The sequence below is a fragment of the Penicillium arizonense genome, assembly GCF_001773325.1.
Source record: "Penicillium arizonense strain CBS 141311 chromosome Unknown PENARI_contig008, whole genome shotgun sequence".
NCBI classification, from domain to species: domain Eukaryota; kingdom Fungi; phylum Ascomycota; class Eurotiomycetes; order Eurotiales; family Aspergillaceae; genus Penicillium; species Penicillium arizonense.
The window spans coordinates 981,631-1,009,231 of NW_019173285.1; the positions used below are offsets into that span (position 1 = coordinate 981,631).

The 27,601-nt window shown below is 50.3% G+C and overlaps 8 protein-coding genes across 8 annotated transcripts; 5 read left to right on the forward strand and 3 right to left on the reverse strand.

Moving 5' to 3' along the window:
* Window positions 1–360: 360 nt before the first annotated feature.
* Window positions 361–684, forward strand: PENARI_c008G04046 (uncharacterized protein; the record flags this gene model as incomplete). Its single annotated transcript, XM_022631409.1, has 2 exons — window positions 361–546; window positions 601–684. The coding sequence occupies 2 exons, from the start codon at window positions 361–363 to the stop codon at window positions 682–684; spliced, it is 270 nt and encodes an 89-aa protein (XP_022488842.1).
* A 791-nt stretch (window positions 685–1,475) lies between these two features.
* Window positions 1,476–5,499, reverse strand: PENARI_c008G03322 (uncharacterized protein; the record flags this gene model as incomplete). The annotated part of the gene is made up of 9 exons (XM_022631377.1): window positions 1,476–1,553; window positions 1,728–1,846; window positions 1,985–3,003; window positions 3,555–4,098; window positions 4,168–4,264; window positions 4,318–4,634; window positions 4,684–5,036; window positions 5,087–5,228; window positions 5,283–5,499. 9 exons carry the CDS (start codon window positions 5,497–5,499, stop codon window positions 1,476–1,478), a joined length of 2,886 nt encoding a protein of 961 aa, XP_022488781.1.
* Window positions 5,500–7,217: 1,718 nt separating this feature from the next.
* On the forward strand, window positions 7,218–9,578 carry PENARI_c008G00698 (acetolactate synthase catalytic subunit; the record flags this gene model as incomplete). The annotated part of the gene is made up of 6 exons (XM_022631287.1): window positions 7,218–7,378; window positions 7,435–7,533; window positions 7,590–7,657; window positions 7,710–9,144; window positions 9,203–9,453; window positions 9,511–9,578. 6 exons carry the CDS (start codon window positions 7,218–7,220, stop codon window positions 9,576–9,578), a joined length of 2,082 nt encoding a protein of 693 aa, XP_022488697.1.
* Window positions 9,579–10,664: 1,086 nt separating this feature from the next.
* Window positions 10,665–16,467, forward strand: PENARI_c008G07865 (putative NF-X1 finger and helicase domain protein; the record flags this gene model as incomplete). The annotated part of the gene is made up of 4 exons (XM_022631527.1): window positions 10,665–10,678; window positions 10,737–14,441; window positions 14,827–15,108; window positions 15,159–16,467. The coding sequence occupies 4 exons, from the start codon at window positions 10,665–10,667 to the stop codon at window positions 16,465–16,467; spliced, it is 5,310 nt and encodes a 1,769-aa protein (XP_022488705.1).
* A 282-nt stretch (window positions 16,468–16,749) lies between these two features.
* On the forward strand, window positions 16,750–19,617 carry PENARI_c008G06679 (vacuolar protein sorting-associated protein 35; the record flags this gene model as incomplete). Its single annotated transcript, XM_022631490.1, has 5 exons — window positions 16,750–16,886; window positions 16,967–17,604; window positions 17,657–18,642; window positions 18,692–19,240; window positions 19,300–19,617. The coding sequence occupies 5 exons, from the start codon at window positions 16,750–16,752 to the stop codon at window positions 19,615–19,617; spliced, it is 2,628 nt and encodes an 875-aa protein (XP_022488547.1).
* A 373-nt stretch (window positions 19,618–19,990) lies between these two features.
* PENARI_c008G12450 (uncharacterized protein) lies at window positions 19,991–20,576 on the reverse strand (the record flags this gene model as incomplete). Its single annotated transcript, XM_022631695.1, has 3 exons — window positions 19,991–19,998; window positions 20,181–20,457; window positions 20,529–20,576. The coding sequence occupies 3 exons, from the start codon at window positions 20,574–20,576 to the stop codon at window positions 19,991–19,993; spliced, it is 333 nt and encodes a 110-aa protein (XP_022488637.1).
* A 743-nt stretch (window positions 20,577–21,319) lies between these two features.
* PENARI_c008G04784 (uncharacterized protein) lies at window positions 21,320–25,005 on the reverse strand (the record flags this gene model as incomplete). Its single annotated transcript, XM_022631431.1, has 3 exons — window positions 21,320–23,539; window positions 23,593–23,837; window positions 23,907–25,005. 3 exons carry the CDS (start codon window positions 25,003–25,005, stop codon window positions 21,320–21,322), a joined length of 3,564 nt encoding a protein of 1,187 aa, XP_022488772.1.
* Window positions 25,006–26,380: 1,375 nt separating this feature from the next.
* rho2 (uncharacterized protein) lies at window positions 26,381–27,310 on the forward strand (the record flags this gene model as incomplete). Its single annotated transcript, XM_022631345.1, has 5 exons — window positions 26,381–26,415; window positions 26,577–26,655; window positions 26,716–26,721; window positions 26,777–26,968; window positions 27,023–27,310. The coding sequence occupies 5 exons, from the start codon at window positions 26,381–26,383 to the stop codon at window positions 27,308–27,310; spliced, it is 600 nt and encodes a 199-aa protein (XP_022488799.1).
* Window positions 27,311–27,601: the final 291 nt, after the last annotated feature.

The window sequence follows — 27,601 nt, forward strand, 5'->3', positions numbered from 1 at the left end:
TTTCGGTGTCCGGATGTAGTCAGTTTGCGGAGTCCCTTCGGCTCTCTCCACGCTCTTTTCTTTTCTGCATTCCTCCACAGTTTCTGATTGGATGTTATGATTCTGCACTGTGTCCACATGTTATGACGCAAATGTTTTCCTACTGTACACATGGCAGAAACATTTCCCATTCTGCATTATCATAAGCATACTGTCGAGTCTAACCGCTTATGGCAGTCTATTGCCGCCATTTCTATACTCCCACCGCCTCTCCTATTGCCTTTTATATGATTATCTACAAATAAGTTAGTATATGAATGCAATATACTCAATATTTAATTACACAATGGTTACCATGCTCCCGCGGATGACCCAGTGGACATGAGTCCTTTAAATTCCCCTGCTACGGAAGCTTCTCGGGAATCAGATGTGCTGCTCGAAGATCTGAATAAACCACAGCAGATGATGACCCGTCAGGATCAGGACAACAGCCACACCCCTCGTGGCATTGAGAAGACCGAGAAGGGTAAGCGTGCACATGCGTGCCGATTCCCCGGGTGCGACAAGGTATATACTTGCTCATTCATATACTTTCCTGCGCAGCGAGCTTACCATGCATAGTTCTTCACTCGGCAAGAGCACCTCAAGACATCACAAGCTCAGACACAGGACCGATGTGAACATACGTTGTTCGGATACGACTAGGGAAGATTCACTGGCATCCGCGCTTCAATCAATGACAGAAGCCTAATCAAGCGGTGAGCAAGGTAGTAATGATATGGTCAACGATGATGTACAACACGGGTCATAAGTGTGTATGTAGTGCCAGTAATAAAGCATTAGAACGTCTTCGTACGAAAACCTCGAAGCAAGTATAACGTTACCGTTTCATATAGTATTTTTGCCCTACTTTGGCCTCTCTTTTTTTCGCCTCTTTTCGCCCATTATCGAGTGCCTTAAAAGGGGGCAGCCCAATACCGAGAGTTGCAGAGATACGTTCTCCTCCCAGTCAATGTGTGCGGAGTGTTGGCAACGCTGAAATGCTACATTATCAATGTCTCTACCTACGTCCTCTTCCTCAAGATTCACAATTGGAAGCTCTTGATATGTTTCGATTGGGCCCATCTGGTGCGGCAGGTCGATGAAAACGCCATCTGCTCCTGAAATAGCATTGGACACGGCCCGAGCTTCATAGGAGTATCTGGTTGGTGGTCACAACGAGGTCCAATGGACAATACATGGCTTAACGCAGATTTGGCAGACTGCGAAAAGTTGCTCCAAGAAATTTGACAGCCAGCAACAGGACTAGAAAGGCTACCTGGCATCCTGCCGCTTCTTCAGTAAAAAAACCCTCACTGTTTCTCTTTCTTTCTATGTACAGCACCATGTATCGTTCCGCAAGCAAACTTCAGAAGCCTTGCTAAGTGTACTATTTGGTGTTTGCAAAATTACCAAAAAAAAGGTGTAGGTAAATACATAAATGAATGCTCGATGACCTATTTGAGACCGATATCGGCAGAAAAAGCCGAATATATGGCGGCTAGGACGCCGAAAACACTGGTGAAGTTGAGTTCCTAGGTATGACTTCTCAAAAGGGGGAAAGAGGGACCGGAGTACACATACTTCTAGGAATCAGGCTATCTCCTTCCGGACGTGAGACGTTCTATAACCACAGCCAGCCCTGTTCCAGTCATATCCAACATGCTATGGTGGTCGGCTCTCCAAGCAAAGATCCTGTCGGGCCCTACGAGGATGCCGGCTAAATGCCCTTTAAAATTGGCCCACATGCCATCGGCATCCCTCCAGCCCGAGTCCCGGATACGCTCGACTCGGGTAACTCCGTCATAAGTCGCTTCCGCGTATGGACCTGATATAAGAAATAGGAATGTGTCGCATGGGATCAAATCCCGTGTTGATCGGACCACTCCGTTCTTTTCTAGCCATGTGTGTGGTAGGTGGTGCCCAGGTAATAGTGAGGGATGATGTTGTAGGCAGTTCAATTCACCATTGGGGAGAAGCTGCCCGCCGTGGTTCGAGGAGGTGATTGGGGTTTCTGGATCGATGTTGGGGTAAAACCATCCAATCTCAGCGCCGAGTGCGTGGAACTCGGTGTCTAGAATATTTTGGGCATTCCGGACAGCTTGTCGTCTTGATTTACCTTCTGTTGAGTGTGGTATGAAGTATTCTTCCATGGCTTTCACGTTTGACTCTGTGTTGTTCTGGGTTGAGATCCCCAGTGCACGGTCCATAACTAGGGCATGGGACAGAAGGTTGTGCAGACTGGTTTGTGAAACTCGAAGTCCGATGGGACGACGTTCCGTTTCATATGTATCAAGTAGAGCATTATAACGACCCAGTTTATTGCTGCGGATTGCTAGACCGAGTTTCCAGACCAAATTGTGTGCGTCTTGGATTCCGGTGTTCAGCCCTAGAGCTCCCCAAGGTGGAATGCGGTGCGCGGCATCACCAACGAGAAAGATACGACCGTTTTCGCTCCTGTATTTCTCTGCGACGATACTGTTGACGCGCCAATGAGACAGACTTATGAGGTTAGTATCCAAATTGGGGACCTGAAGAGTATCATGGATCCGCTCAATCATATCCTCGGTCTTGAAGTCCTGGACATTCTCTGGATTGACAGCGCAAGCGAAGAGCCATTCTTCCGTCTCTGTAGTTACTGGGTAGGGACCGAGGTGATAAAGATATCCTGTTCGGATACTGCCACCTTTCAAAGGATCGATGAACCAGGTAATGAAATTCCTGGGATCGGGATGGCGGGCACCCAAAGGTGCTTTGAAATGGGCAGAGACCATATCGATAATGTCTCTTTCCCCTTCCCACTTAATGCCGAGTTCGTCAGTGAGACCACGACCACCATCAGCTCCGATGACATAACGAGCTTCAAACCGGCAAATACCAGACCCGTTGGTGTCGCGGGTGGCCAGGATCACACGATCGCCATCCTCTTTGGTATCTGTGACTTCCACTCCGTATCTGATGCCCTGGGAATTGAGCTCAATGGCTCTTCTCAAGAATTGGCTCTAGTCTGATCTGGGGTATAATAACGTATGGGCATGGGCTTGATCCCTTATATTCTTCCTGGTAGGCTCCTCCTCCGCATGCATCACGTCCGATGATTTCTCGGCTGGTTGGCCCAAGACTTGTACACCAGGTAGTGCGACTGACTGTATTTTGCGGGGCTCGTTGCTCCAGCACCTCTTTTTCGATTCCAATTTGGCGGAATATCTCAACAGTGCGCGTGTTCATGCCACATGATTTGGGGTGGATTGAAGTCGAGGGATAACGCTCGAACAAGAGATGTGGGATCTTTTGCTGAGAGAGAAGGATTGATGATACTAGACCGACAGGTCTTCCCCCAATAATTGCGATGGGATATCTTTCTACTTCTGGCATCTCGATGTTTTCAGCTCACTTGGGTTGATATAGTTTCCCATGGGACTGGGTGAAATTGTTAAATTGGACACTTTCATTTGTTATTAACGAAGCTGACCCTGAACCACGCTACTCCCCTTGATCATCCCTGTCAGACACAGCGGGGCATGAGTGGGATTCACATCTTCCTGTCAACGACGGGTGTCTGCACCATCCCCGTCTCCGCATAATATTGCTCCCAATGCTGGACTAGTCGAGCGAGAACACCTGGCTGACTTTGTGCAAGATCATGGATTTCAGCGGGATCGGTTTCTACATTGAAAAGCTCCCACTCATCCTTCCCACGGGGCTGAGCAATCCAAACTGCCTTCCACTTGCCCTCCCGAATCGCTCGCATTCCAAACAGCTCCCATCCATGAATATGGACGTCTCCTTTGTGGACACTAGTGGATTTATAGTCACTTGAGGCTAGATGTGAAACCCACGACTGGCCACGCGGAAGAACGACTTCTCGTCCACGGAACTGTGGGCCTGGATGGGCTACTCCGGCTAAGTCCAGGATGGTTGGAAGGATATCCATTACTGTAGTGAATGCGTCGGTGATGGCTTCGGGTTTGGCATGGAATGGAGGATAGCGGATCACGCAAGGACAGCGGATTCCACCTTCAGTTACCCACCCCTTGAAACCTCGTGAAGGGGCGGTTGCGGCACAGGCCCAGCGAGCACCTGGTTTGACATGTTAGGCACACCTCACCAGATAGACATTTCTAGATCAGAATCTCTCGGGATACATACCATACCACACAAATGAGTCGGGCTCACCAATGTTCTCCAGTGCGTTATTATAATACTTGGAAATAATATCTCCCATCGTCTTTTTGCCTCCCATGAGCTGGAAACAAGTTAATCAGGGTTCGTATACTGAGATTGACCGAGGATCCATACCGGTAGAGCCTCCAAAGCTGCGCCTTCCGCGCCATTGTCTGACATGAACAAGACGAATGTATTGTCCAGCTCGCCTGTAGACTCAAGGTGCTCAATAACCCGGCCAACATTGGCATCGAGTTGATCAACCATTGCAGCGAAAACCTCCATCTTCCGCGCGGATATATTCTTCTCTTCCGGTGACATCTCATTCCAGTCTTTGCCAAGTTTCCCAACTGGAGAGGCATGTTCCACAGCCTCATCCACCAGTCCTAACTCCTTAAGACGTTGGAGCCTCTTCTGTGTCAAGTCATCAGGTCCGTCATCATACTTGCCCGCTGAAACCAATTAGTTCTCGCACGGCCATCATTTGCTAGAAGTGCTTACCGTATTTCTCAATAATCTTCCGAGGAGCCTGTAGAGGCCAATGCGGCGCCGTATAGGGCAAATAAGCAAAGAACGGCTTCTGCGATTCCTCCTCTGTGCGATTTTCAAGGAAACCTATCATCTTATCGGTGAATGTGCGAGTTGAATAGAAATGTTTAGGGAGATCTGCTGTTCGATCAAGGATTTTCTCTCCTTCCATCCAGAAGCCTGTCGTGTTTATACATGGTGCCTGGAATTCACCGTCATCCAACTGAGGCTCATAGTTGTAATGGTTACTTGCGCCTGGAAGCAAGGAGAAGTTTTTGTCAAAGCCTCTGGAGCATGGTGCAATTTCCTTGGTCATTCCAAGATGCCTGTTTTCTTTCAGTTGTGTGGTATTCAAAGTTCGGGTGTAGAAACTAACCATTTTCCAGACATGATTGTGTGGTACCCCGAGTCTTGCAGGATCTCTGATAGAGCTGCTACACGCCAGTTTAGGTATCCCTCGTAGCCGGGCTTGTTCTTGAAGTAATCTCCGAAGTTTCGCATGAATTCTGCCATTTGTCCTAGGGTGTGTGTAAGCATATTTCTCTTTAAGGGCGGGGTTTCATAGTTCATACCAAGTCCGGCAATGTGATTGTCTGTTCCGGAAAACAGCATTGACCGAGTCGGGGAGCATGCAGATGCTGTGTGGAAGTTGGTCATACGAATGCCCTCTTTGGCCAGCTTTGCAAGAGTTGGTGTCTCAATTTCACTTCCATAGGGAGAGATGTCACTGAAGCCGAGATCGTCGGCGACAATGACAAGGAAGTTTGGTCTTCTCTCTACCTTGCCCATTGTTATAGAAATGTCGGAAGTATAACAAGTGTAACTTCAAAGAGAAACTAGATTCAAAAGCCCAGGAACCGTCCTATTTATATATTTACGGTAGTATCGCACTGACAGGCCCCGCAAGACTAAACTACCGACTAGTTTTCAAACGAATATCCATCCGGAATACCCGAATCTTTATGTTAAGATCTTATATCTATGGATGCGCAATCAGGGCATGGTCGTCCAATCGTATAGGTGCGGGGGTCGCCTATTGAATCGGCCCCGAGCTAAACTATTTGCCGGCCCTTTTCCTCATTGTTCGGCGTTATTGCGCCATTTTAATGCACGTTAGTGATTCGGTTAGGTAGTTGCCTTGATGTTTTGAGTATGATCTTGAATCCACTAAGATTTGAAACGATTCATTTTAATGTGTATATTTTTGGGGGCTTTCTGGCCAATGGAAGACCTGGAATGTCGGCACTTAAATCTAGCTAATCATGGATGAGTTTACTATATTGAACTTCGTTGTTGTAGCGGTTGCTTTGTATCGAAAGATATTCGATGTTCAATGTTTGCTTATTCCGTTGAGTCTCTTATACTATACGGAACTACGAGTAACTATCTGTGCTTGTAGTCTATATATCGACCTAGCTTCCAAGGTTTTCGGTTTAGGCCGCAAGAAATACTAGTCTGTTTGGCACTGTATAGAGAATAATTCTGCCAAAAAAATTGTAAGGCAAGTTTGCCGAGATGGATATAATTTGCATAGTAGCTGTCTAGAATTCAGTCACACTGACAACTCCGAGCCAAGAATCGCCGGCAACCTCTGTACTTATATAGTAGTTGCAGTGTAAATATAAAGCAATTTAACCTAGCAGCTCAAATTTACTGTATGAGATCTCGAGGAAAGACTATAAGGACTCATTAGGGCCAGCCGAGACTCACGCACGCGACAACACACAAGCGCATGTTTGAGAGATACCTAGAGCACTACACATTGGATAGTAACGACAAAGCATCGCGCAATAAATGCAAGTGTAGCCTTATGTACAAATCATGGTTTGATTCTTTTTTTGACACCAAAGGCCGGGATGTAGGGGTTGAAGATATCCCCAAGAGTAGGAAAGGGGTCGCGTATAATATGCAAAAGACTGGGGAAAAGAAATTCGCGGAAAAAGACCGGGCTTGCCGGGGATAATGGGCTCGAACAAATAGCGTAGGATGTAATGCCAAACAGAAAGGAGTCAATAGCTTCACATCTATACATCCCGGGGAGCTTAGCCCAGATGCCCGGCCGATCTAGATCCACCCGTCCGAAAAAGGTCGGGATCTAAAATCAGGCCACAAGGCTAGAACATACGTATTTCCATCAACCAGGCTCGGGGACATAGTAAGTTATAGTAGTGATGGCTGGGATAGAGTGTAGGATAGTTCAAGACAATACAAGCTTAATTTCAACAGACAACTGGATGTAGATCTGTCGTATTGACTGTTTCTATCTGCCGAGGCATTACCACGTGACACGAAAACATCCAGATCAGGTGACCACAAGCGGCCGAGGTCGGAGGGTCTTGAGCCAATCAGAGGACGGGATTTCGTTGACTCAGAGCGGTCGGACCATTTGGGCTTAAGGCGTTTTCTCGATCCCCAGAGAGAGTCACGGCAATCTTCAGCGGTCAATTGAAAGTCATTTTTCCTTCACCACTCTCCCCTCTATACTCCTGGCTTGGCCGTCATCAACGATGATGCCTTTAAGACCATCAAATAGCGCTCTGCGCGCATTCCACATCAGGAATCTCGCTGGACGTCGGCCTTTCTCGACATCTTTTGTGGCTTCGGCCGCTTCGCCCCACCGCTCTTCTATCCAGAAGCGTGGTCAGAGCACAGCTACGGCTTCAGCTCCGTGAGTTTTGCTTTGCTCAATGCAGGTGGTTCAGTTCTGATTTAATCAATCGTCAGGGAGTCCAGACCTGTTCCCAGTCCGGCCTTCAACCAGGAACCCCATCGCAATGAGATCTCTCCCTTGCAACACCGCCAGCTCCCCGAGCTCGATGACTCGTACGTTCCCTCAGTCACAGCTAGAGAACACAAGAAACTGACAAATGGACCAAAAGAATGGTTGGCATGAGCGGTGGTGAAATCTTCCACGAGATGATGCTGCGTCAGGGTGTGAAGCACGTCTGTGAGTGATTCATCCCTCAAGTCACAAATTGGCCAATTCTAATACTTCATAGTCGGTTACCCCGGTGGTGCCATTCTTCCCGTGTTCGACGCCATCTACAACTCCAAGCACTTCGAATTCCTCCTTCCCAAGCACGAGCAGGGTGCCGGCCACATGGCTGAGGGTTACGCCCGTGCCTCTGGAAAGCCCGGTGTTGTCCTTGTTACCTCCGGCCCTGGTGCTACCAACGTCATCACTCCCATGCAAGATGCTCTCTCCGATGGTACCCCGATGGTTGTTTTCTGTGGTCAGGTCCCCACCAGCGCAATTGGTACCGACTCCTTCCAGGAGGCCGACGTTATCGGTATCTCTCGTGCCTGCACCAAGTGGAACGTGATGGTCAAGTCCGTTGGTGAGCTGCCTCGCCGTATCCAGGAAGCTTTCGAGATCGCCACTAGTGGCCGCCCGGGTCCTGTCTTGGTTGATCTGCCCAAGGATGTCACTGCTGGCATCCTCCGGAACCCCATCCCGATGCACAGCACTATCCCCTCGCTCCCAAGCGCAGCTACCATGGCTGCCCGTGAAATGAGCCAGAAGCAGCTCGAGAGCACTATTAGCCGTGTTGCTAACCTGGTTAACATTGCCGAGAAGCCCGTCCTCTATGTTGGACAGGGTCTCCTTGCTCGCCCTGATGGCCCTAAGATCCTGAAGGAGTTTGCCGACAAGGCCTGCATCCCTGTCACCACCACCCTCCAGGGTCTTGGTGGTTTCGATGAGCTGGACCCCAAGGCTCTTCACATGCTGGGCATGCACGGATCTGCCTACGCCAACATGGCTATGCAGGAGGCTGATCTGATTATTGCCGTTGGTGCCCGTTTCGATGACCGTGTTACCCTCAGCATCCCCAAGTTCGCTCCCCAGGCCAAGCTTGCCGCTGCTGAGGGCCGTGGAGGTATTGTTCACTTCGAGATCATGCCAAAGAACATCAACAAGGTTGTCCAGGCCAATGAAGCCGTCGAGGGTGATTGCGCCGACAATCTTCGTCTTCTCCTACCCCACGTCAAGTCTGTTGCCGAGCGCCCCGAGTGGTTCGAGCAGATCAACGACTGGAAGAAGCGCTTCCCCCTATCGCTCTACGAACGTCAGACCGATGAGGGCCCCATCAAGCCCCAGGCTGTCATCGAGAAGCTCAGCGACCTCACTGCCCACATGAAGGACAAGACCATCATTACTACTGGTGTCGGTCAGCACCAGATGTGGGCTGCTCAGCACTTCCGCTGGCGTCACCCTCGCACCATGATCACCTCCGGTGGTCTTGGTACAATGGGTTACGGTCTTCCTTCCGCCCTGGGCGCCAAGGTTGCCCGTCCTGACTGCCTGGTCATCGACATTGACGGTGATGCTTCCTTCAACATGACCTTGACTGAGCTTTCCACTGCTGCTCAGTTCAACATTGGTGTCAAGGTTCTCCTGCTTAACAACGAGGAGCAGGGCATGGTCACCCAATGGTAAGTCTTATCATACACTACAATACTTTAGGAATCCTTGACTCACACCCAACCACAGGCAAAACCTCTTCTACGAGGATCGTTACTCTCACACCCACCAGCAGAACCCCGACTTCGTTCCTCTGGCCCGTGCTATGCGCGTCGCTGCCGACAGCTGCTTCAAGCCCTCCGAGGTCGAAGAGAAGCTGAAGTGGCTAATTGAGCATGATGGCCCTGCCCTCCTGGAGGTCATCACTGACCGCAAGGTTCCGGTTCTCCCCATGGTGCCTTCTGGTCGTGGTCTGCACGAGTTCCTGGTTTACGATGAAGGTATGGAACTCCACTCGAACTTTAATTTCAGGGTCAACGCTAACACATTACCTACAGCCAAGGAAATGGAGCGCAAGGACCTCATGCGCCAGCGTAACGTGGACTTCCACGTCCGCAAGGAGTAAGTGACATCCAAGCAACGTCACATTGACAATCATGTTTCTGTACTTTGATATCCATGGCGTTTCTTGGCTGGTTCACCAAAAGCGATGGGGCAATGTCTGTTAAGAAGAAAACAAGAAACCCCTTCACAAGATTGCTCCTGGGGACCTCTATGGCAGAAAAGTGCGGTGTTCTTGGGCTCTCCGCCGGTTCAGCGCGTGTCCTCCACTCTATCCTCGAAACAAGGACGGCGAATTGCGTGAAATGTGTCGCGTTTTGCACGTCTCATCTTGTCTTGTTTGGGCTCTTCTCTTGCCAGGTTAATCCTCTTGTATATAATCATTGACGTTTCAGGTCCCGCGATGGGATGTGAAAATTGATACGTTCGAGTCTCATAAAATATGAGTATTTAGTCATTCAAAGTATCTATATATTGTAACATCACGCTATCGTCTTTGTATGCAAAATCAAAGGTTCTTTCTATCGCTCGAAACGCCACAGGTTTGTGAAATAATTGATGTATGATCGATAGCACTATGATCGATAAGCTATTTTCGTGGCCCTAAGTACTCGGCATGGTAACTATCAAGTACCACCACACCAACCCGTTTCTTTATTCTTATGCTAATTTCCTATTCAAAAAGGTAGAGACTCAAAGAATTAGAAAAGCAGAGGCTTCTTAAGAGCTGTCGACGAAACACTTCTGCAAGTGATCTCAATACACGGGTAAAAAGCCGTCTTTGCGATAGTCAAAAAGTATCAGGTAGCAAGGACGCACATGATACCGCAGTATATACGAAAAAGCGAGAGTCTTCGCCTTCTTTCTCTTCTTACCACATCTAGCCTCTCTTTCTGTCCCCTTTCTTCTCTTCGCACTTCGTTACACCGCTTGCACACGTCCGTGGACGGTTGACCTGCTCATTATCAAATCCAGCAGCTGATCAAGCTACGGAAGGGAAGAATCTCTTTCTTCATTCTTACTTCAAACATAGTGATCCACTCACTTGCTCCGTCTTACTCCTCGCATCATTTCTCGAAGTTGCTTGATCCGTAATCTTCCCTCCTACAATCTTGCTTTCTTCAACCACCTCATCAGAGACGATATTATCATGGCTTCTAAAGCGTTAGTCTCAAATGCCGGTCACTTCAAGGAGTTGCGATAACTGACCTGATACACACAGACCCTGCCGTGACTTTGCTAGAGGAGACTGCAGATGGAAACATTGCAAGTATTCTCATGTGAAGCCGCGCCAGGTTACTCCACTACTCCCGAAGGATCCGGATCCAGGGCGAAAGCACGCTGGGAGCATGACCCTTTTAGAGAGGGAAGTGCGTGTGTGGAAAGGAAGCATCCCTCCGGACACAACTACACCTCGCCCCTCATCAGAAACAAAGTCTGCCATCATCCAGAAAGCAAGGAAGCTGATTAATACCAATACTACTTCGCGACAGGAAGTTGTCCAGACACTGGCTACTGAACATGGCTTGAAACTCATCCTGGACCTCGTTCTGGACGACTTTCAGGACATGTCTGTCAAGACAAAGGAGATTATCTTCACAGCCCAGATCCTCCCGCTCCTGCAAACGGTCTCACACCCCGGAGTCCTGTCTTCGCTCGTATTGGAGCAGCCAGTGGGGACCATTTACAATGTTTTGTTTGGCATTGATGGTTCCAGAGCAGCCCGCTTGCTGAACTTCACCTGTGATGTTCTTGCGAACTTGCCTAAGGATCATGACAGTGTTTTAATACTGCAGACGTCTCTTCTTACATTTTCCCGCATCCTTGATCTCAACTCTTCGGCCCTCATCCAGGAGTGTCTCCATGCCGAGGCCAAAAGATTCGAGGATTTGTTCATTGCGATGGATACTGATGACTTGACGGATACACTTCAGCAGTCTCGCAAGCACCTTGAACATATCCTCCAACGCATGGAAATTGGAAGGTTGCTTCCAACCGGCGTCGCAGAGAACCAAGCCGATCCCACACCCGATCTTGCCTTTGTGACTCAACATGGAACACCGGGAGGCAGGCACGACAATGACCACGCCGATATTTGCAACATCAGGATCATGCCTAGCTTGGAAGAAATTTCCAGCAGAGACACGGAGTACCTGCCTGTCATTAATCCATTCCAGTGGCATGTCGCAGGCCTCGATGGACTACTGGATCGGAATTTTCGACTTCTGCGAGAGGACACTGTCGGCCAGCTGCGAGATGCAATTCATCACGAGCTGGATCAGACTCACCTGATTGATCCACAGCGAAAGCAGCTACGCAAGTTTGTGTACCATCATCTTCGGGTCATCGATCTGGGCTTCAACTGGATTTCGGGCTTTTATTTCGAAGTGGAATTTCCGCAGCCTACTGGACTTGACAATCAAACACCCCTGGCTCGAGAGATGTGGTGGCAGACATCAAAGCGTCTACATCCAGGTGCCCTCGTATGCGTGCTAGTTCAACAGCCCCAGCAGGAGGACTTCGTGCTGTTTTGCACTGTGGCAAACCGGATCATGTCGTCCAGAAAACGAAAGGAAAATGGAGCACCATTGTTCAAGACGGACCCGACATCCTTGTGGAAGGATCCCAAGAGCGCCTCCGTCACGCTGATGTTGGTTGATTCCAGACATAGCAACCTTCAGATCATCCTTGACCTGAACAGCCCTAAGAGACCAGCCATGTCTCTAGTGGAATTTCCAGGTGTTCTCCTTGCAGCCTTTGCACCAGCGCTCAAAGCGCTCCAGGCCATGAAGCGCGACAAGTTTCTACCTTTCTCCGAGCTTTTCGTCCCTTGGGTCATCGACGAAGCAAGAGTACCAGGAATCCGGCCTCCACCATATGCTTTGGCTCCTGGTTTTGCATTCAATCTCCGCTGCATCATGAAGAATGACGCTGATTTCTATGTCCATCATGATCGACCGGTTGACTTTGAATACCTGCAAGAGAATTCAAGCCTGGATGGCGCGCAGTCTCGTGCACTGGTCAATTGCCTGGGGCGACAACTTGGTTTAATCCAAGGTCCACCTGGAACTGGCAAAAGCTTTACCGGTGTAGCTCTGGTCAAAGTCTTATTGGCGAACAGAGGCAGCAACACAGGAACGGGTCCCATACTGTGTGTTACATACACCAATCATGCACTTGACCAGCTCCTTGAGGCATTGCTGGACAATAAGGTGACAACCCAAATTGTTCGGATTGGTGCTCAGTCTAAATCGGAGAGGTTGGAGAAATTCAATCTTCAATTGATCGCCAGAGAGGGAACAAAAACAAAGGTGGAGAGAAGAGAAAGATGGCGCGCGAGTGAACAACTATCGGCGTGTGAAGATGACTTTCGATCTCTACGTTCCAGAACGAGTCCCCCGACGAACCGTTTAAAGCAGTATCTTCAAGTTCACCATCGTCGCCACCACAATGAGCTGTTTGGGATCGAAGAAGACGGCTTTCGGAGAAAAGTCAAACCCACCTCTGAGGTTGTTATTGACTCTTGGATTCAGTCAGCAGCCAAAGACGACATCCGCTCTCGGTCTGTGAAGGAGCTGCAAGATGTCAAGATCTTCGAAATGTCTCGAAAGGAACGCCAGCGTCTTTACGACCACTGGAACAAAGGAGTTCGTCGACAATTCAACACGGAAGCTATTCGACTTGTCACCGCCCATAAAGATGCCAAACTGCAGTTCGATTGCGTGCAGGACCAGATGCATCTTCGTTGTTTGGCCAACGCAGATGTCATCGGCGCGACTACAGCAGGGCTTGCTCGACGACTTGATATGTTTCGAAAGCTCCACTGCAAGTTCATGATATGTGAAGAGGCTGGTGAAGTTCTCGAGTCACACCTTCTGACGGCATTCCTGCCCACTGTGGAACATGCGATTCTTATTGGCGATCAACAACAGCTCCGACCACAGGTCCAGAATTACGAGCTTTCCAGCGAGAACCCTCAGGGAGGAGGGCGATACGCACTCGATATCTCCCTCTTCGAGAGACTGGTGAGTTCAAACCCAGGTCCAATGAACTGCGGACTCCCTTTCAGCACACTGGAAACTCAACGACGGATGCACCCCTCCATCGCACGGCTAATTCGCCAGACTCTTTACCCGCAATTGAAGGATTCACCATCTGTTCAAGGGTACCCGGTAGTCACGGGAATGCGGAGAAGATTATTCTGGTGGGATCATCGTAAGGAAGAAGGAGAGCCATCGAGCGATGCCATGTCAACCTCTCATTGGAACGGTCACGAGATCGAAATGACCGTTGCGCTACTGAATCACCTCGTCCAACAGGGAAAATACGAAAATGGGGATATTGCAGTGTTGACTCCGTACCTGGGCCAGCTCCACCGGCTTCGACAAAGTCTCAGGGAATCTTTTGCTCTTGTCGTCGGAGACCGTGATGACGATGATCTCAAAAAGGCAGGATACACAAACGACGAAATGACGGACAAGACGGTGGTCAAGGCGACTTTACTGCAGACTCTTCGTGTGGCCACTGTGGACAACTTCCAAGGAGAAGAGGCGAAGGTTGTTGTAATATCTCTGGTTAGAAGCAACCCGCACGGCCGATGCGGCTTTCTCCGCAGCCCCAACCGAATCAATGTTCTTTTGTCGAGAGCTCAACATGGCATGTATATCATCGGCAACTCACAGACCGCGCTCCACGTTCCGATGTGGGCCAAAGTCATTGAGATACTGCGGCAAGGCAAGAACATCGGAACCGCCTTGGATCTAGAATGCCCTCGCCACCCATCTTCATTGATCAAAGTCTCTACCCCGGACGATTTTCCCAAGTCCTCTCCGGAAGGAGGTTGCCACTTGCGCTGTGTCCAGCGTTTGGCTTGCGGACATGCCTGCATTCAAAAATGCCATTCGGAACTTCTTCACAACGCTGTTCTGTGCCTTGAGCCTTGCCCTCGACCTTTCCAAGGATGCAATCATTCTTGTCCGAAAAGATGCGGTGAAAAATGCCCAGAGAAGTGCATGGTCATTATCTTCTTGAAGGACAGAAGACTCAAATGTGGCCATCGGATGCAGAAACTCCCTTGCTGGCAGAATCAGGATATTTCAACCGTTCGTTGCTCAGTTCTCGTGAGAAGGATGATTCCAGGATGCGAGCATTTCGTTACAATCCCATGCCATATCGATGTGGGCTCGCCCGATTACAAGTGCATGGCTCAATGCCGCAGCGACCTGCCTTGTGGACATGCATGCAAGCGCATGTGCCACCATTGTTTCAAACGTGGCCCTTTGATTACTCAAGCGATCCACAACCAATGCCAGCAACGTTGTGACCGGAACCGTTCGACGTGCGCTCATACCTGCAACACTCCGTGCCATGGTGACACCCTATGTCCCCCATGCCAAGCTCCTTGCGATGGGCAATGCGGCCACTCGAAATGCGGACGCAAATGCTATGAGCCTTGCACTCCTTGCGCAGAGCAGAAATGTCTTTCGGAATGTCCTCACAGCACGTGTTCAATGCCTTGTGCAGCTCCCTGTGATCATGTACCATGCTCTAAGCGCTGCGAAAAGGAGCTTTCCTGTGGTCATCAATGCCCAGGGGTGTGTGGAGAGAGATGTCCTCATTTTTCTTTTTGTCAGATCTGCGCAAGCGACGGTATCAAGGACCATGGAGTGGATTTCATCCTAGGTCTGGCGTACAAAGATACCAATCTGGACGAGAACCCATGCATCTTTCCTAAATGTGACCACTTTTTGACAATCGAAAGCATGGACGCGCAGATGGATATGGGCAAACACTATGAGCTCGATGCCAGCAACAAGCCTGTCGCAATCCGAGCATCGTCCACCCCGTTTTCTATTGAAGACATCAGAACCTGTGCTACCTGCCGTGGACCTCTGAGAGACATCGCCAGGTATGGTCGACTGATCCGCCGCGCAATTCTTGATGAGTCGACAAAGAAGTTGATTTTGCTTCTTAACCAGCAATATGTCCCTCTTGCAAAGGAACTACCCCTGCTCATCGACGCGGTACTGAACATGCCAAGCGACAAATTGTCTTCATGGCCACATTCAATCACAATCAGTGGAACGCGGAACGAACAAGTCAAAGTGATGCAAGAAACCATCAAAAGCACAAATGGTGATCGATGGAATGGCATACTTGACTTGCGGATGCGAATTGGCAAGTACCGTAGTCGTGTTGAACCCGAAGAGCAACCCTTTGAAAGGGTCCGCGTGATGGTTGAGGATGCTCAGAGACGCAAGAAGACAACGGGCAGCTTGCCTTTTCTCAGCGGTGTTCTCCAGACTAAAGGGTACATTCAGGCCACAGCTCTGCTACTTCGCCTGGATATCGCTTTGTTTGCGGACTTTTCCAATCTCATTTTCCAAAAGGGTGTAAACGAGGTCAGGCTTCAGGTGGATCTACAGAAGACTAAAACTGATTGCAAGATCCTCACCCGGGTGGCCTTTGAACACAATCGAGTTATGCAGCAGGTAGAAGGTCTGCTTTATCTGGCACAACTTTGCGGCCTCGAACGAGCACATGTTCCATCTCTGGATAAGGAGGTCCATCGTAATAAATACTTGCTTGAAGGGTTGAACTTCATTAATGAAGCCAGGAAGCTTTGCATGAAATACCCCGGTCAAACACGAGGATTGGCAGATGAGGTGGACTGCGCAGAGACTATGCTGAGAGGAACAGCGTTCTGGGCGATTATCACCAGCAAGGAACGCATGGAAGTCATTTCAGCAATGGCTCAGGAGTTTCAGGGCACTGGACACTGGTATTACTGTCGCAATGGACATCCATTTACCATTGGGGAGTGTGGGGGAGCCGTGGAGACGACTTTCTGCCCCGACTGCGGCGCCCCAGTAGGAGGAGAAAATCATCAAACGGCAGCAGGGGTTACTCTGGCGGAGGATTTGGAGCAGAGATTGACGGAACTGGGCATTTAAAGGGAGTTTCATAGTTTCATAGTTGTGAGGAGGAGATCGTTTCTTTGTGTAGTTAGGAGTTAAGGCAATTCAATTTGTGACGTTTCGGGGAATGTCCCTGTCACGTTTACTCCATAGCTTATCCTTCGATAACTCACCTCCTTCCACTCCCCATCCACACCTTCATTCTTCCATGAATTGCCTCGATCGCAACCCTTTTGTCTAGATAATTGCTTTCTGCAGTGCATGTGTTCACCCGCCAGCACTCCCTCCCCCTAGCTTCCGCCCCTCATTCGTTCCACAATGGCTAGCCCACCACCCGTCACCGAGGACCAGAACCGCCTCCTCGAGGAGGCATTGGGGGTGGTGAGGCAGCAATCAAGCTTGATGCGCAAATGTCTAGAGACTCCTGGAAAGCTCATGGATGCGCTCAAGTGCGGGTGAGCTCCCCTCCAGGCAGCGACCTCGGGTGGTGCGCAAACAGTCGAGTGCTAACAGCTTGGTGTTTTTGCTTCTACAGATCCACTCTCGTCTCAGAATTACGAACCCCCAGCCTCGGCCCGAAGCAGTATTATGAATTGTACATGGCAGTGTTCGACGCGCTGCGACACCTCTCCGTCTACCTAAAGGAAAACCACCCGGTCAACCACCTCGCCGACCTTTACGAGCTCGTCCAGTATGCGGGCAACATCGTCCCCCGCTTGTACCTTATGATTACCGTGGGTACTGTCTACATGTCTGTTGAAGATGCGCCGGTCAAGGAAATAATGAAGGACATGATGGAGATGAGCCGAGGTGTCCAACACCCGATCCGTGGCCTCTTCCTGCGATACTACCTTTCCGGTCAAGCAAGAGATCACTTGCCATCGGGAACCGGCGACGGTCCCGAGGGTAACATGCAAGATTCGATCAACTTCGTTTTGACGAACTTCGTGGAGATGAACAAGCTCTGGGTTCGGCTTCAGCACCAAGGTCCCTCACGTGAGCGGGAGAAGCGTATACAGGAAAGACGCGAACTGGAGCTGCTCGTGGGTAGTAACATTGTTCGACTTAGCCAGCTGGTTGACCTTGAAGGGTACAAATCCGGTATTCTACAGGCGCTTCTGGAGCAGGTTGTACAATGCCGAGATGTTCTCGCACAAGAATATTTGCTGGAAGGTAAGTTTGTTTTGGATGTTATGGTTCAATCTGATGCTGATTTTATTCATAGTGATTACCAAGGTTTTCCCCGATGAATTCCACCTTCATACCTTGGACCTTCTACTATCCGCGATTGCCAGACTCAACCCACATGTCGATTTGAAGAAGATTGTTATTGGACTTATGGACCGCTTGTCCTCATATGCGGCAAGAGAAGCAGAGTCGGCGACAGAGCCGGAAGCACGGAAACAGAGCGAGGAAGAAGCTGTCACTCGGTTATTGCAGAAGCTCGAGATTGCCAAACAAGTCAAAGAAGAGGAATCTAAAGAAGCCACCGCCGACAGTACATCCAAAGAGAACGGCACCGAAGAAGCAACCAAAGAAAACGCTGAGCCTTCTGAGCCACCAAAGGAAGAGAAGGGGAAGGAAGTCGAGAACAGAGACGATGCGAAGCCTGGCATTCCGGCTGAGGTCAAGCTATATGATATCTTCTACGATCAGGTGGTCAGCTTGATCAAGACACGCGCGTTACCGATCCAGGATACTATGGCCCTGTTGGTGTCACTCGTCAACCTGGCATTGAACATCTATCCAGACCGGTTAGAATATGTCGACCAAGTCTTGGGCTTTGCCACGCAAAAGACCACTGAATTCACTGATCACGCTGATCTCCATTCGGCACCAACCCAACAGCACATCTCCCACCTTCTCAATGCCCCTCTCCAATCTTACATCTCTATCTTCACAGCATTGGCATTGCCACATTACTTGCCACTCTTGACCTCGCAGTCATATCCCACTAGGAGGGCCGTTGCCAGCGAAATCCTCCGCAGCCTTTTGAGAAACAAGATCTTGGTCACCTCAACTGAGAACCTCGATCGTGTGCTTCAGGCGGTGAGGGTGCTGATCAAGGAAGGCATGCAGCAGTCGACTGGATACCCTGGGGCACAGTCCCAACGGCGGGGAGGAGAAACCGACGAGACCGTTGAAGAGCAGGGGTGGCTTGCAAGATTAGTACATTTGATCCAGGGACCTAACAATGACACCCAACTTAAGGTAAGATCAACCCTAGTTGTACTCAGCATCTACTGACTGGTCGAAATAGCTCCTCCAAGCAACTCGCAAGGCCTACACCGATGGCAACGAGCGGATCCGGTACACCACCCCTGCAATTATCACAGCTTCTATCCGCCTAGCCCGGAAGCTCAAGTCCCGAGAGCACTATGACGACAACTGGCAATCACAATCCTCCGCTCTCTACCGGTTCATGCACCAAAGTATCAACAACTTGTACCAGCGGGTAAATCCCGGCTGCGCCGATCTCGCATTGCGGCTGTTTGTGATGTGTGGTGAAGTTGCAGACCAGACCGGATTCGAGGAAGTCAGCTACGAGTTCTTCGCACAGGCATTTACCATCTACGAAGATGCGATTAGTGACTCGCGCGCCCAGTTCCAGGCCGTCTGCATAATCGCAGGTGCCTTGCACGGCAGCCGTGGATTCTCCAAGGAGAACTACGACACCCTTATTACCAAGGCCGCACTGCATGGCAGCAAGCTCCTGAAGAAGCCCGATCAATGCCGCGCGGTCTACCTCGCCAGTCATCTCTGGTGGGTGGTTGAGAACCCTCAACGTGGCGAGGACGACCCCAAGGACGTAAGTTTACACCAATCTTCCAACGTCCCGATTTATATTCACTGACATTCAACGCTTAGCTCTACCGCGATGGCAAACGGGTTCTCGAATGCCTCCAGCGTGCCCTTCGTGTTGCCGACGCCTGCATGGACACCGCCGTCTCCGTCGAACTCTTCGTGGAAATCCTCAACCGCTATGTGTACTACTTCGACCAGCAGAACGAGACCGTTACGACCAAGTACCTGAACGGCCTCATTGAACTCATCCACTCGAACCTGCAGACCAGCGAAGACGAGCCAAACCCCAGCCTCGAGGGTCCTAAGCGCCACTTCCATCGCACACTGGAGTATATCCGCTCGCGGGAATACGAAGGTATTGTGACAGACCCGCCTAAGTGACCGCTTGATAGATCTCTAGGCCTAATCGGCTGAGTCTCTAGCAATGAGCGAGGGAAAATGGGCTGTATGCGCTATGCCATGTAGGATTTCTGCTTTTTCTGTTCTCCCGGCCGCTGGTGCTCTTGTTTTCCTTTTTTTATTTCCTTGGTCTATTTCTTTTTTTATCTGTCTCTTTCCTGGAAGCCAGCCTCTTTTTCTTGTGTTGCTCCTTGTTTTCTTTCGTTCCCAGTATATACAAGTGTATCATTGTCTCCGGATATCACCATACCCTTCAATGTGAATTGTATCTGGCTATAGACAACCCTTTTGTTTCTCTCTTCTGTAGCGGGAGATTGAGCCAGGACGCATCAGCACTGTGTAGAGATGTCGCCACTTAGGCGACTGAGATCCTACTCCAGTGCCCATAAAGCATTACACTACACTATAGATATAATCTAGACATAGGCGTACCAACTCACAGAAGTATCAATTCCTCAGCAACACCATTCCACCCAGAATCTAGTATCTAACTCGTTGGAAACCACCCTATAACGCCTCAACTCTGAGCCCAGCAAGCCCCTTACTCTCATCATCTATAGTCTCAACAATGGACCGAAGATCGGAATGGCTGGTAATCTTAAATATCGACGAATCCTCGATATTAAAGAAATAGAATCCACCATCCCCAACCTGAAATAGAGACAAGGCCTCCCCGGCATCGGGATCCATTGCGAAAAGAGGCTTGACTTCACCCTCAATGCCGAAGACTGTGATCATTCGAAGGACATTGCCTTCCGGACCCCATTCTGTGTCGCCGCCCATTACTTCGTAGTCGTTCGTCCATTGGGCTGGGGGTTGAACCTATATATATTTGGATAGGTTGGTGGATGTTTGAGAGGGGGATCAGGTACACTTGGATGGGAGGGACTTACTTCGGTGTTAGTCAGGACTTTTCCGTTCACGATTCTTAGGTCACTCATTTTGGATGCTTATAAGTTGGGTTGAGGATCGAGATTAAAGTGATATACTGTAGGGCGGGATCAAATTTGCTGGTGGGGTAGAAATGATCATACACTCCCGAGCTCCGTATGTCTGATTTGCCCTAAGCCCTGACTAGATTTGCCAATAAAGGCCTCGAAGGAGAGAGATTATAGCAGACTGCAGCTTTGTGTAAGAAGCAGTAGACAATAGAGGTGTTGTGTTGGTAAAAGTTACTAGCCAGACCCCGAGCGCCGTCAAAAAGCGGCAACCCGGGAAGACCGCCTATGATTTAGTACGTAGAGTGACGTATAAATAGTCCTGAACTACGACAATGCAGGCTATACCGCCATGTTCTACGCAGAACAAGAAATGAAAGACGAAGAAACCTTCGATCATGCAATTGGCCAAGGACGATGAACGGAGCGGGTGATTGACCCAGATCTCCACGGATATCGCTGCATAATGTAGAGAGGCCAGAGACCCAATACCGTACATAAAACAAATCCGGATACCTTCAAAGATCACTCAAGAAGGATACCAAATACACACAAACAAATAACCCATATCAATAGCAGGAACCTTACAAAGGTGAAGATGTGACGTTAACCCATGACGCTTCAATGAAAAGAGGATAACATGAAAAGGAAAATATGAGGGGGCATTTCAAAGTCGTTCGAGCAAGATCTGCCGAAGGAGGCCGGGGGGATATTTATCCCTGGGGCCGGGTGGGCATCAAGTCATGCTAGGATAGAGAAGCCCCGCCGAAGACCCCAGCCGCGGGCGAGGAATACTGGCGCAGTACTGAGGATGCTCCGCCGAATCCACCGAAGGGGGCTGGGTGGCTGTTGCTGGGGATTGGGCTGCCGATGTCACCGGGAACGATGCTACCCCTGTGGCCAGAAGCCGCACTGTTGGGATCAGGCTCGAACCTGACATACCTGCCTTCCTGGTCTTCTTTGATCGAGAAAGAGCCGCCGCCGTTTTGTGGGCTGCCCTCTGTATCGCAAATATCGAGCATCTCGTCCAACGAGATTGATGGCTCACCCAAGGGGCGCAGGTTTTCCACCTGAGCGAGAACAAGATTCATATCATGGAAAGTTCCAGCACCCTTCCGTGGGCTCATCATGTTGCTGAGGTGCTTGCATGCTTGGATAACCAGCAGACGGACTGTAACAGGTCGAGAGGTGTGGGGCCGGTGATGTCCGCCAGCTGTAAAGGCATTATTGTGAGGCCATCCGGTCCCAGCTGCTGGGGCTCCCCATGTACCAGAACCACCCGTGAAGGCGGGACCTCCATAGTGTGGACCCCATGTGTTATTTCCTATGGCAGAGCTAACCGGGAAGGTACTTTGCGGGGATCCCAGAGGATCCGAGAATAACGACGACCCTTGGAAGCTGGCTCTTGTCGGCCCTGGGAATGGTCCAGGCGCGGGGGCACCGGGTAACGACTGAGACAGGTTTGATGGATATGTGGCATCAGTATCATCAAGGAGCGCACTGCTGCCAAGATGAGCACTCAAGCCATCCACCTCTCGCTGCACCGAGGCATTACCATTGTTCTGCCGATCTTGGGCTGAACTGGATGGGCGCTTGATAGGGCTAGGTCGCGTGATGGGGAATGGCTGGGAACCATTATCCAACGGAGAGCGATCGAACGAGGTAGAATGTTGTCGGGAGTGGGTCTTCGGCATGCCGCCTTGTTGCAGAGGGAATCCGCCGGGGACACCATGGCCACCAGTGAAACCGAGGCCGTGTCCAGAATCAGGCGGGAACACTCGGCTTGGAGGCATGGGACGAACATTATTCATTCCAGGGGGTGCAGCAATTCCACCAGGACCAGGAAAGGCTCGCAAAGGATTCATCATGCCACCGTTGGGTGAATACATCGACTCTGGAGGAATGCTTGACCGCGGAGTCATCCCTGGTATGCCAGGAGGGTTGGATGGTAAGCCACCAAGGCTTGGGAAACCTGGAGGATTTGGTCGGCCAAGAGGAGATAGAGGAGCGGATGGCTGAGGATGATGCAATGGAGGAGGCTGAGGATAACCTTGTCTGCTACCAAAGTTCACTCCGGACTGCGAATGGGCCATGGAACGGGGGGAGATGGAGGGATGATGGGACGAATCCGCACTGTTAGGGTTGGAGTGAGGGGAGGATGTAGAAGAGCCGTGTTGAGATGTTTGGCGTGGCCTTCCAGGAGTCGAGACCTTGGGGACAATGGGCGAGGGCATAGAATGATGAGGAGAGGGCAGGAAGCCAGGAGGGGCGTGAGGCGGATAATTGAAAGGGTGAGTGCCGAAAGAGTGTGGTGAAGTCTTTGATTCGCGCTTTCCGCCACGCTCTCGTAGTTCCTGTTCGGCTCGATCCTTCTGTGCCTGCTCCTCGCGCATCTTGCGCTCACGCTCCTCTTTGGTGCGCTTCTCCTGCAACTCACGCTCTTCCTTCTCCTTGCGCTTGGTCTCATCTCGCCTCTTCTTCTCTTCCCTCTGTTCCCGCTGCTTACGCTCGGTTTCGGCTTGCCGTTCTCTTTCCTCTTTAAGACGCCGTTGCTTCTCGGCTTCCTTGCGGGCACGCTCCTCCTCCTGAGCCTTCCGTTCGGCTTCACGCTTCTTGCGCTGTTCCTCTCGCTTCAATCGTTGCTCCTCGGCTTTCTTCTCCTGTGCAGCCTTGGCGGCGGCTTCTTCGGCAGCTTTCTCGGCATCCCGACGCGCTTTCTCCTCTTCCTTAGCTTGCCTCTGTAACCGCTTTTTATCCTTCTTCTTTTGCGCTTCCCGGGCCTTCTTGGCATTCCGCTGCTCGTTCAACGTCTCCTCCTGCAGGAGCTCGTCAATTAGCTGCTTCTGGCGTTGTTCGGCGACCTTTTCACGATATGCTGTCATAACCCGTTGCTCAAACATGCGAGCCGCAAATATTTGGAACATTCGCCGCCCTTCTTGCATGCGTTGTGCTTCGGTCATGGTATCCTGTTGCCCTAATTAGTATATGGACCTAACAAAATGACATCCTAGTCTCATACCATTTCGTCCTCGTCGAACTCTTCCTCTTCTTGACTGTCATAATCCTCATCTTCTTCCTCGTCGTCATAATCTTCTTCGTCCAAGGGACCATGATTATGTCCATGGAAGGATTGATGAGCGGCAGCTATTCCATACTGGGTATCTTCTTCTCGTTGCATTCGCCGTTCAGCCAATTGCTCCATCATATCAATGAAATGCTTGCCATCGTTTTTCAGTAGATCGTCCGCAACCGTGAGAATTCCATCTAGATGAGCACGAACCCCAGAGTTAGCTTTGCAAAACTTTCGTGACATCGGATCATCTTGTCGCATACCTTTAACGGTTAAGCTATTCCCAAACGCGAAGAAGTCAGCCCGCGCTGCGCGAGCTTCATCATCCTCGAGTTCCTCGTCACTGTAAAGCTCTTCCTCGTCATCCTCCTCTTCATCGTCTTCCTCGTCTTCGTCGTCTTCCTCCTCATCGTCATAATCCTCTTCTAAATCCTCCTCGTCATCTTCGTGCAACTCTTGAACTCGGCTCCGTGATGGGTGGAATTGGCCGTGTGTTCGAGTATGTTGCCCGGGTGATCGGAGAGGTGAATTATAGAGTCGAGGTGGAGGTATAATGGGAGCGCCTTCGTCAAAGGAGCCTTGGTTGTTGTTCGCATACTGTTCTAGCTCTTCGTAATATGCGTCGTACAGAACTTCAAGCTCTTCTTCAATTGCGGTGCGTTTCCTCCCACATACCGTACAGCTGCACGAGTGCTTTTGCTGCTCCTTCATTTTTTTCAGAACAGCATCTTTCTCCACTTTCACAAGCTGCCGTCGCTCCTCTTCGCCCAATTCAAACCAGAAAGTCCGAATGTTTTCGCGTTCTTCCAGAGAAGACTGGTTCCAGATGCTGCTATTCTTAATAGGTTTTCCTGTGAACCGACTGATGTATGGCAGAGCTTGGGAAGGCGGCGGAGGGTGGGAGAATGTGACGGACGGGGTAGAGAGCGGGGTTGAGCTACCGCCAGCGAGGTTCTGCGAGTCAGATCGACCTTTTCGATTTTTCTTCCTCTTCGATCTTTCGCCGGCAGGATGTTCGTCATCGGGGTTGTTCGTCATAGGTCCGCGGGGTAAGTGTGATGCTCCATATCCGTAGTTAGCGCTTGGTGCTGTGCTGTGATGATCTGTATGATCGATTTCATGGTCATCATCGCAGGAGTGGTGTTCATCGGTTGCGAGCAAGTCCGCCGCATCTCCGGGAGCGTAAGCGTGGGAATGTTCCGCAGCTAAGCGGGCAGCCTGTTTCTGTCGACGTTTCTGCTTCTTGCGATTGACGGTCGGTGCTGGTGTGGCCATCGTTCCGGAAGGTGTGTTGCCCTGAGGACCCCGCGCGTGTGATCCGCCGTTGGTTGCAAGCGGAGTTGCTGACACATGTGTCGACATGGTGGACGTGACTAGAGCTTTCGGGGCTGCTCTGGCAGCATACTAATAACACCGAAGAAGAGCTTGAGTCAGAAGAGCTATGTTTCGCAAGGTGGGTAAGGTGAGCAGAGAAAGCGGAGAACGGAAGACCCAAAGCCTCAACCAACAAGCTCCGGCGGCTGCTACGCTTGGTGCCAACTCACCGGAATTATTCCCCTTGACAGACGCACGGACGAGGAGTCAATCGCGCTCTTTGTGTTTCGCTCAGAACGCGCTTCCGTCCGTGGCAAACAGGAGGGGTGAGGTAGGATAAGATGGGAGGAGGGGGTTGACAGGCAATAATCCCGGCGGGTCACGACGTGTCTGCTGGGGTTAGGGTTGTAAGCGCTTAGGATATGGGAAACCAACAGTGTGTTAGGGCCAGGACCAGCAAGATATCAAGGCTGAGCGCCGAAGAGGTACGACTGATCAAACGCCAATGGATGGATGGAATGATGGGCTTTCCTGCGCTCTGGCTGGTTAATCGTGCCGCCGCAACGGGATAGCCGCCGCAAGCGAGCTGATGCCTGAATAGTCAGGTGTAGATCTTGAATTGTCTTGGGCAGCGTTGTGGGTTGCTTGGGTGAAGATATGGGCGGGGTAGACAGGGTTGTGTCAACAATTGTGTAAACAAAGGAAGTCAATTTTTTCAAAACCCCATGTTATTCCAGCCATAACCTCCCATGTTCTCACTTCCTGCTGATACAACGCACATCACGTGCCACACCGTCCATTATACTGCCCGCAATAACCCCTAGGCGGTCAGGGAAATCGCAAGGGGAAAGATGTATGAGCGTCAGCTCCACCAACACAGAGTGTGAGACACCTAATTAAAAATATCTCCATAGCAAACGAAGGGGAAAAAGGGTCCCTATAGGACGATCAGACGGAGAGGATACCTTCTGTGTATCTAGTCCACCTCAAAACTCGGCGTGAGTAATAATAAGTCTCCGCTTGGCTGTAAGCGCCTTCTTTCCCCTTCATCTTATCGTCAGCTTCCACTTTTTGCCTTCTACTTTCACTTCTCTTTCTACCTCTCTTTTTCTCTACCTTTCTCGCCCTTCTTTACGTCTTATTGGGTTTCGTGTCCACGTCAACCGATCAGCCTCAGCCCGCTTTCCTCCCCTCCCCCAACCAACTCGTCACGTCACTGGCATCTTCAAGCCACCCTTTTGCCTTATTCTCGTAAAGATTTTGGGCACTGACTGCCCAGGACTGAATCTGTCCTTGCATCTGCCCACCTTCGTGACGCTTCGTAATCGATTCTCGATCTGACTAGAAGTTTCATCTCGAGTGTTGATCCACCTCCGCTTTCCATCACCCTTGTGTATCGCGAAAGCTCTCTACGCCATTAAAGATGTCGCAGCCGCAGGATGATAATGTGATGCGAAGGTATGTGCTGCACACTGGGTGGTGTTTCGCCCCTCACCGTCTCATCTTATGAGGGGGTTGACGCCTCACTTGCAACTGTTACCCCAACGCTCGCGATCCGATTGCTCGCGGGTTTGGAGCCACCGGGATAATTTCATGAGCTAATTTGAACCTAACTATAGGAAACTTGTGATAATTGGCGATGGTGCTTGCGGAAAGACCAGTTTACTCAGTGTCTTCACCCTCGGGTACTTCCCAACCGTGAGTTTGCCCCTAACAATTCCGAAGACGAACAGTCGTAACTAACATGTCCAATCGCAGCATTATGTTAGTATTTCGGAACGCCCTCATCCTTCGCAGACATAGCTCTAACCCCCGCTAGGTGCCGACGGTGTTCGAAAACTACGTGACGGATTGCCGAGTTGACGGCCGCTCGGTTCAATTGGCTCTTTGGGATACAGCAGGACAAGAAGACTATGAGCGTTTGCGACCATTGGCATATTCCAAGGCCCATGTCATCCTCATTGGATTTGCGATGGATACTCCAGATTCGTTGGAGAACGTGAAACATAAGGTACGTCTCGGATATATTCAAATGATCAGCCAGTGATACTGATCTGCGATATAGTGGATCGAAGAAGCAAACGAGCGCTGTCCTGGTGTGCCGATCCTGCTAGTCGGATTGAAGAAGGACCTTCGCGAAGATCCACTGGCGATTGAAGAAATGCGCAAGAAGTCCCTCAAGTTCGTGACAACGAAGGAGGGCAATGATATCGGAATATCAATTGGAGCTCGCAAATACCTTGAATGCTCGTCCCTGACAGGCGAAGGCGTCGACGATGTCTTTGAAGCTGCTACCCGTGCAGCGCTGCTCACATTCGACAAGCGCAAAAGTTCATGCTGTGTGGTTATCTGACGATTCGATTTGGGACGTGCAAAATGCCGAATCTTTCTCTGCCAGCGCTCGATTTTTTCCCGACTTGGACCTCGATGTCGCCGTAACTTCGGCGATCTATTGACGCTCCCTTGTATCATGCATCATTGGCGTTTGGGAGGTTCTTATGCTAACCTGGTCGATTGAACCGGGTACGATGTCTGCTTTCCAGCACTGTTTGCTGTGTCTATTGCTTTTTGCTGTTTACGTCTTTCCTTTTGACGCTATTTCTGTTTCACTCATGCACGTGCAACTCCGGATTCCCCTCCTTGC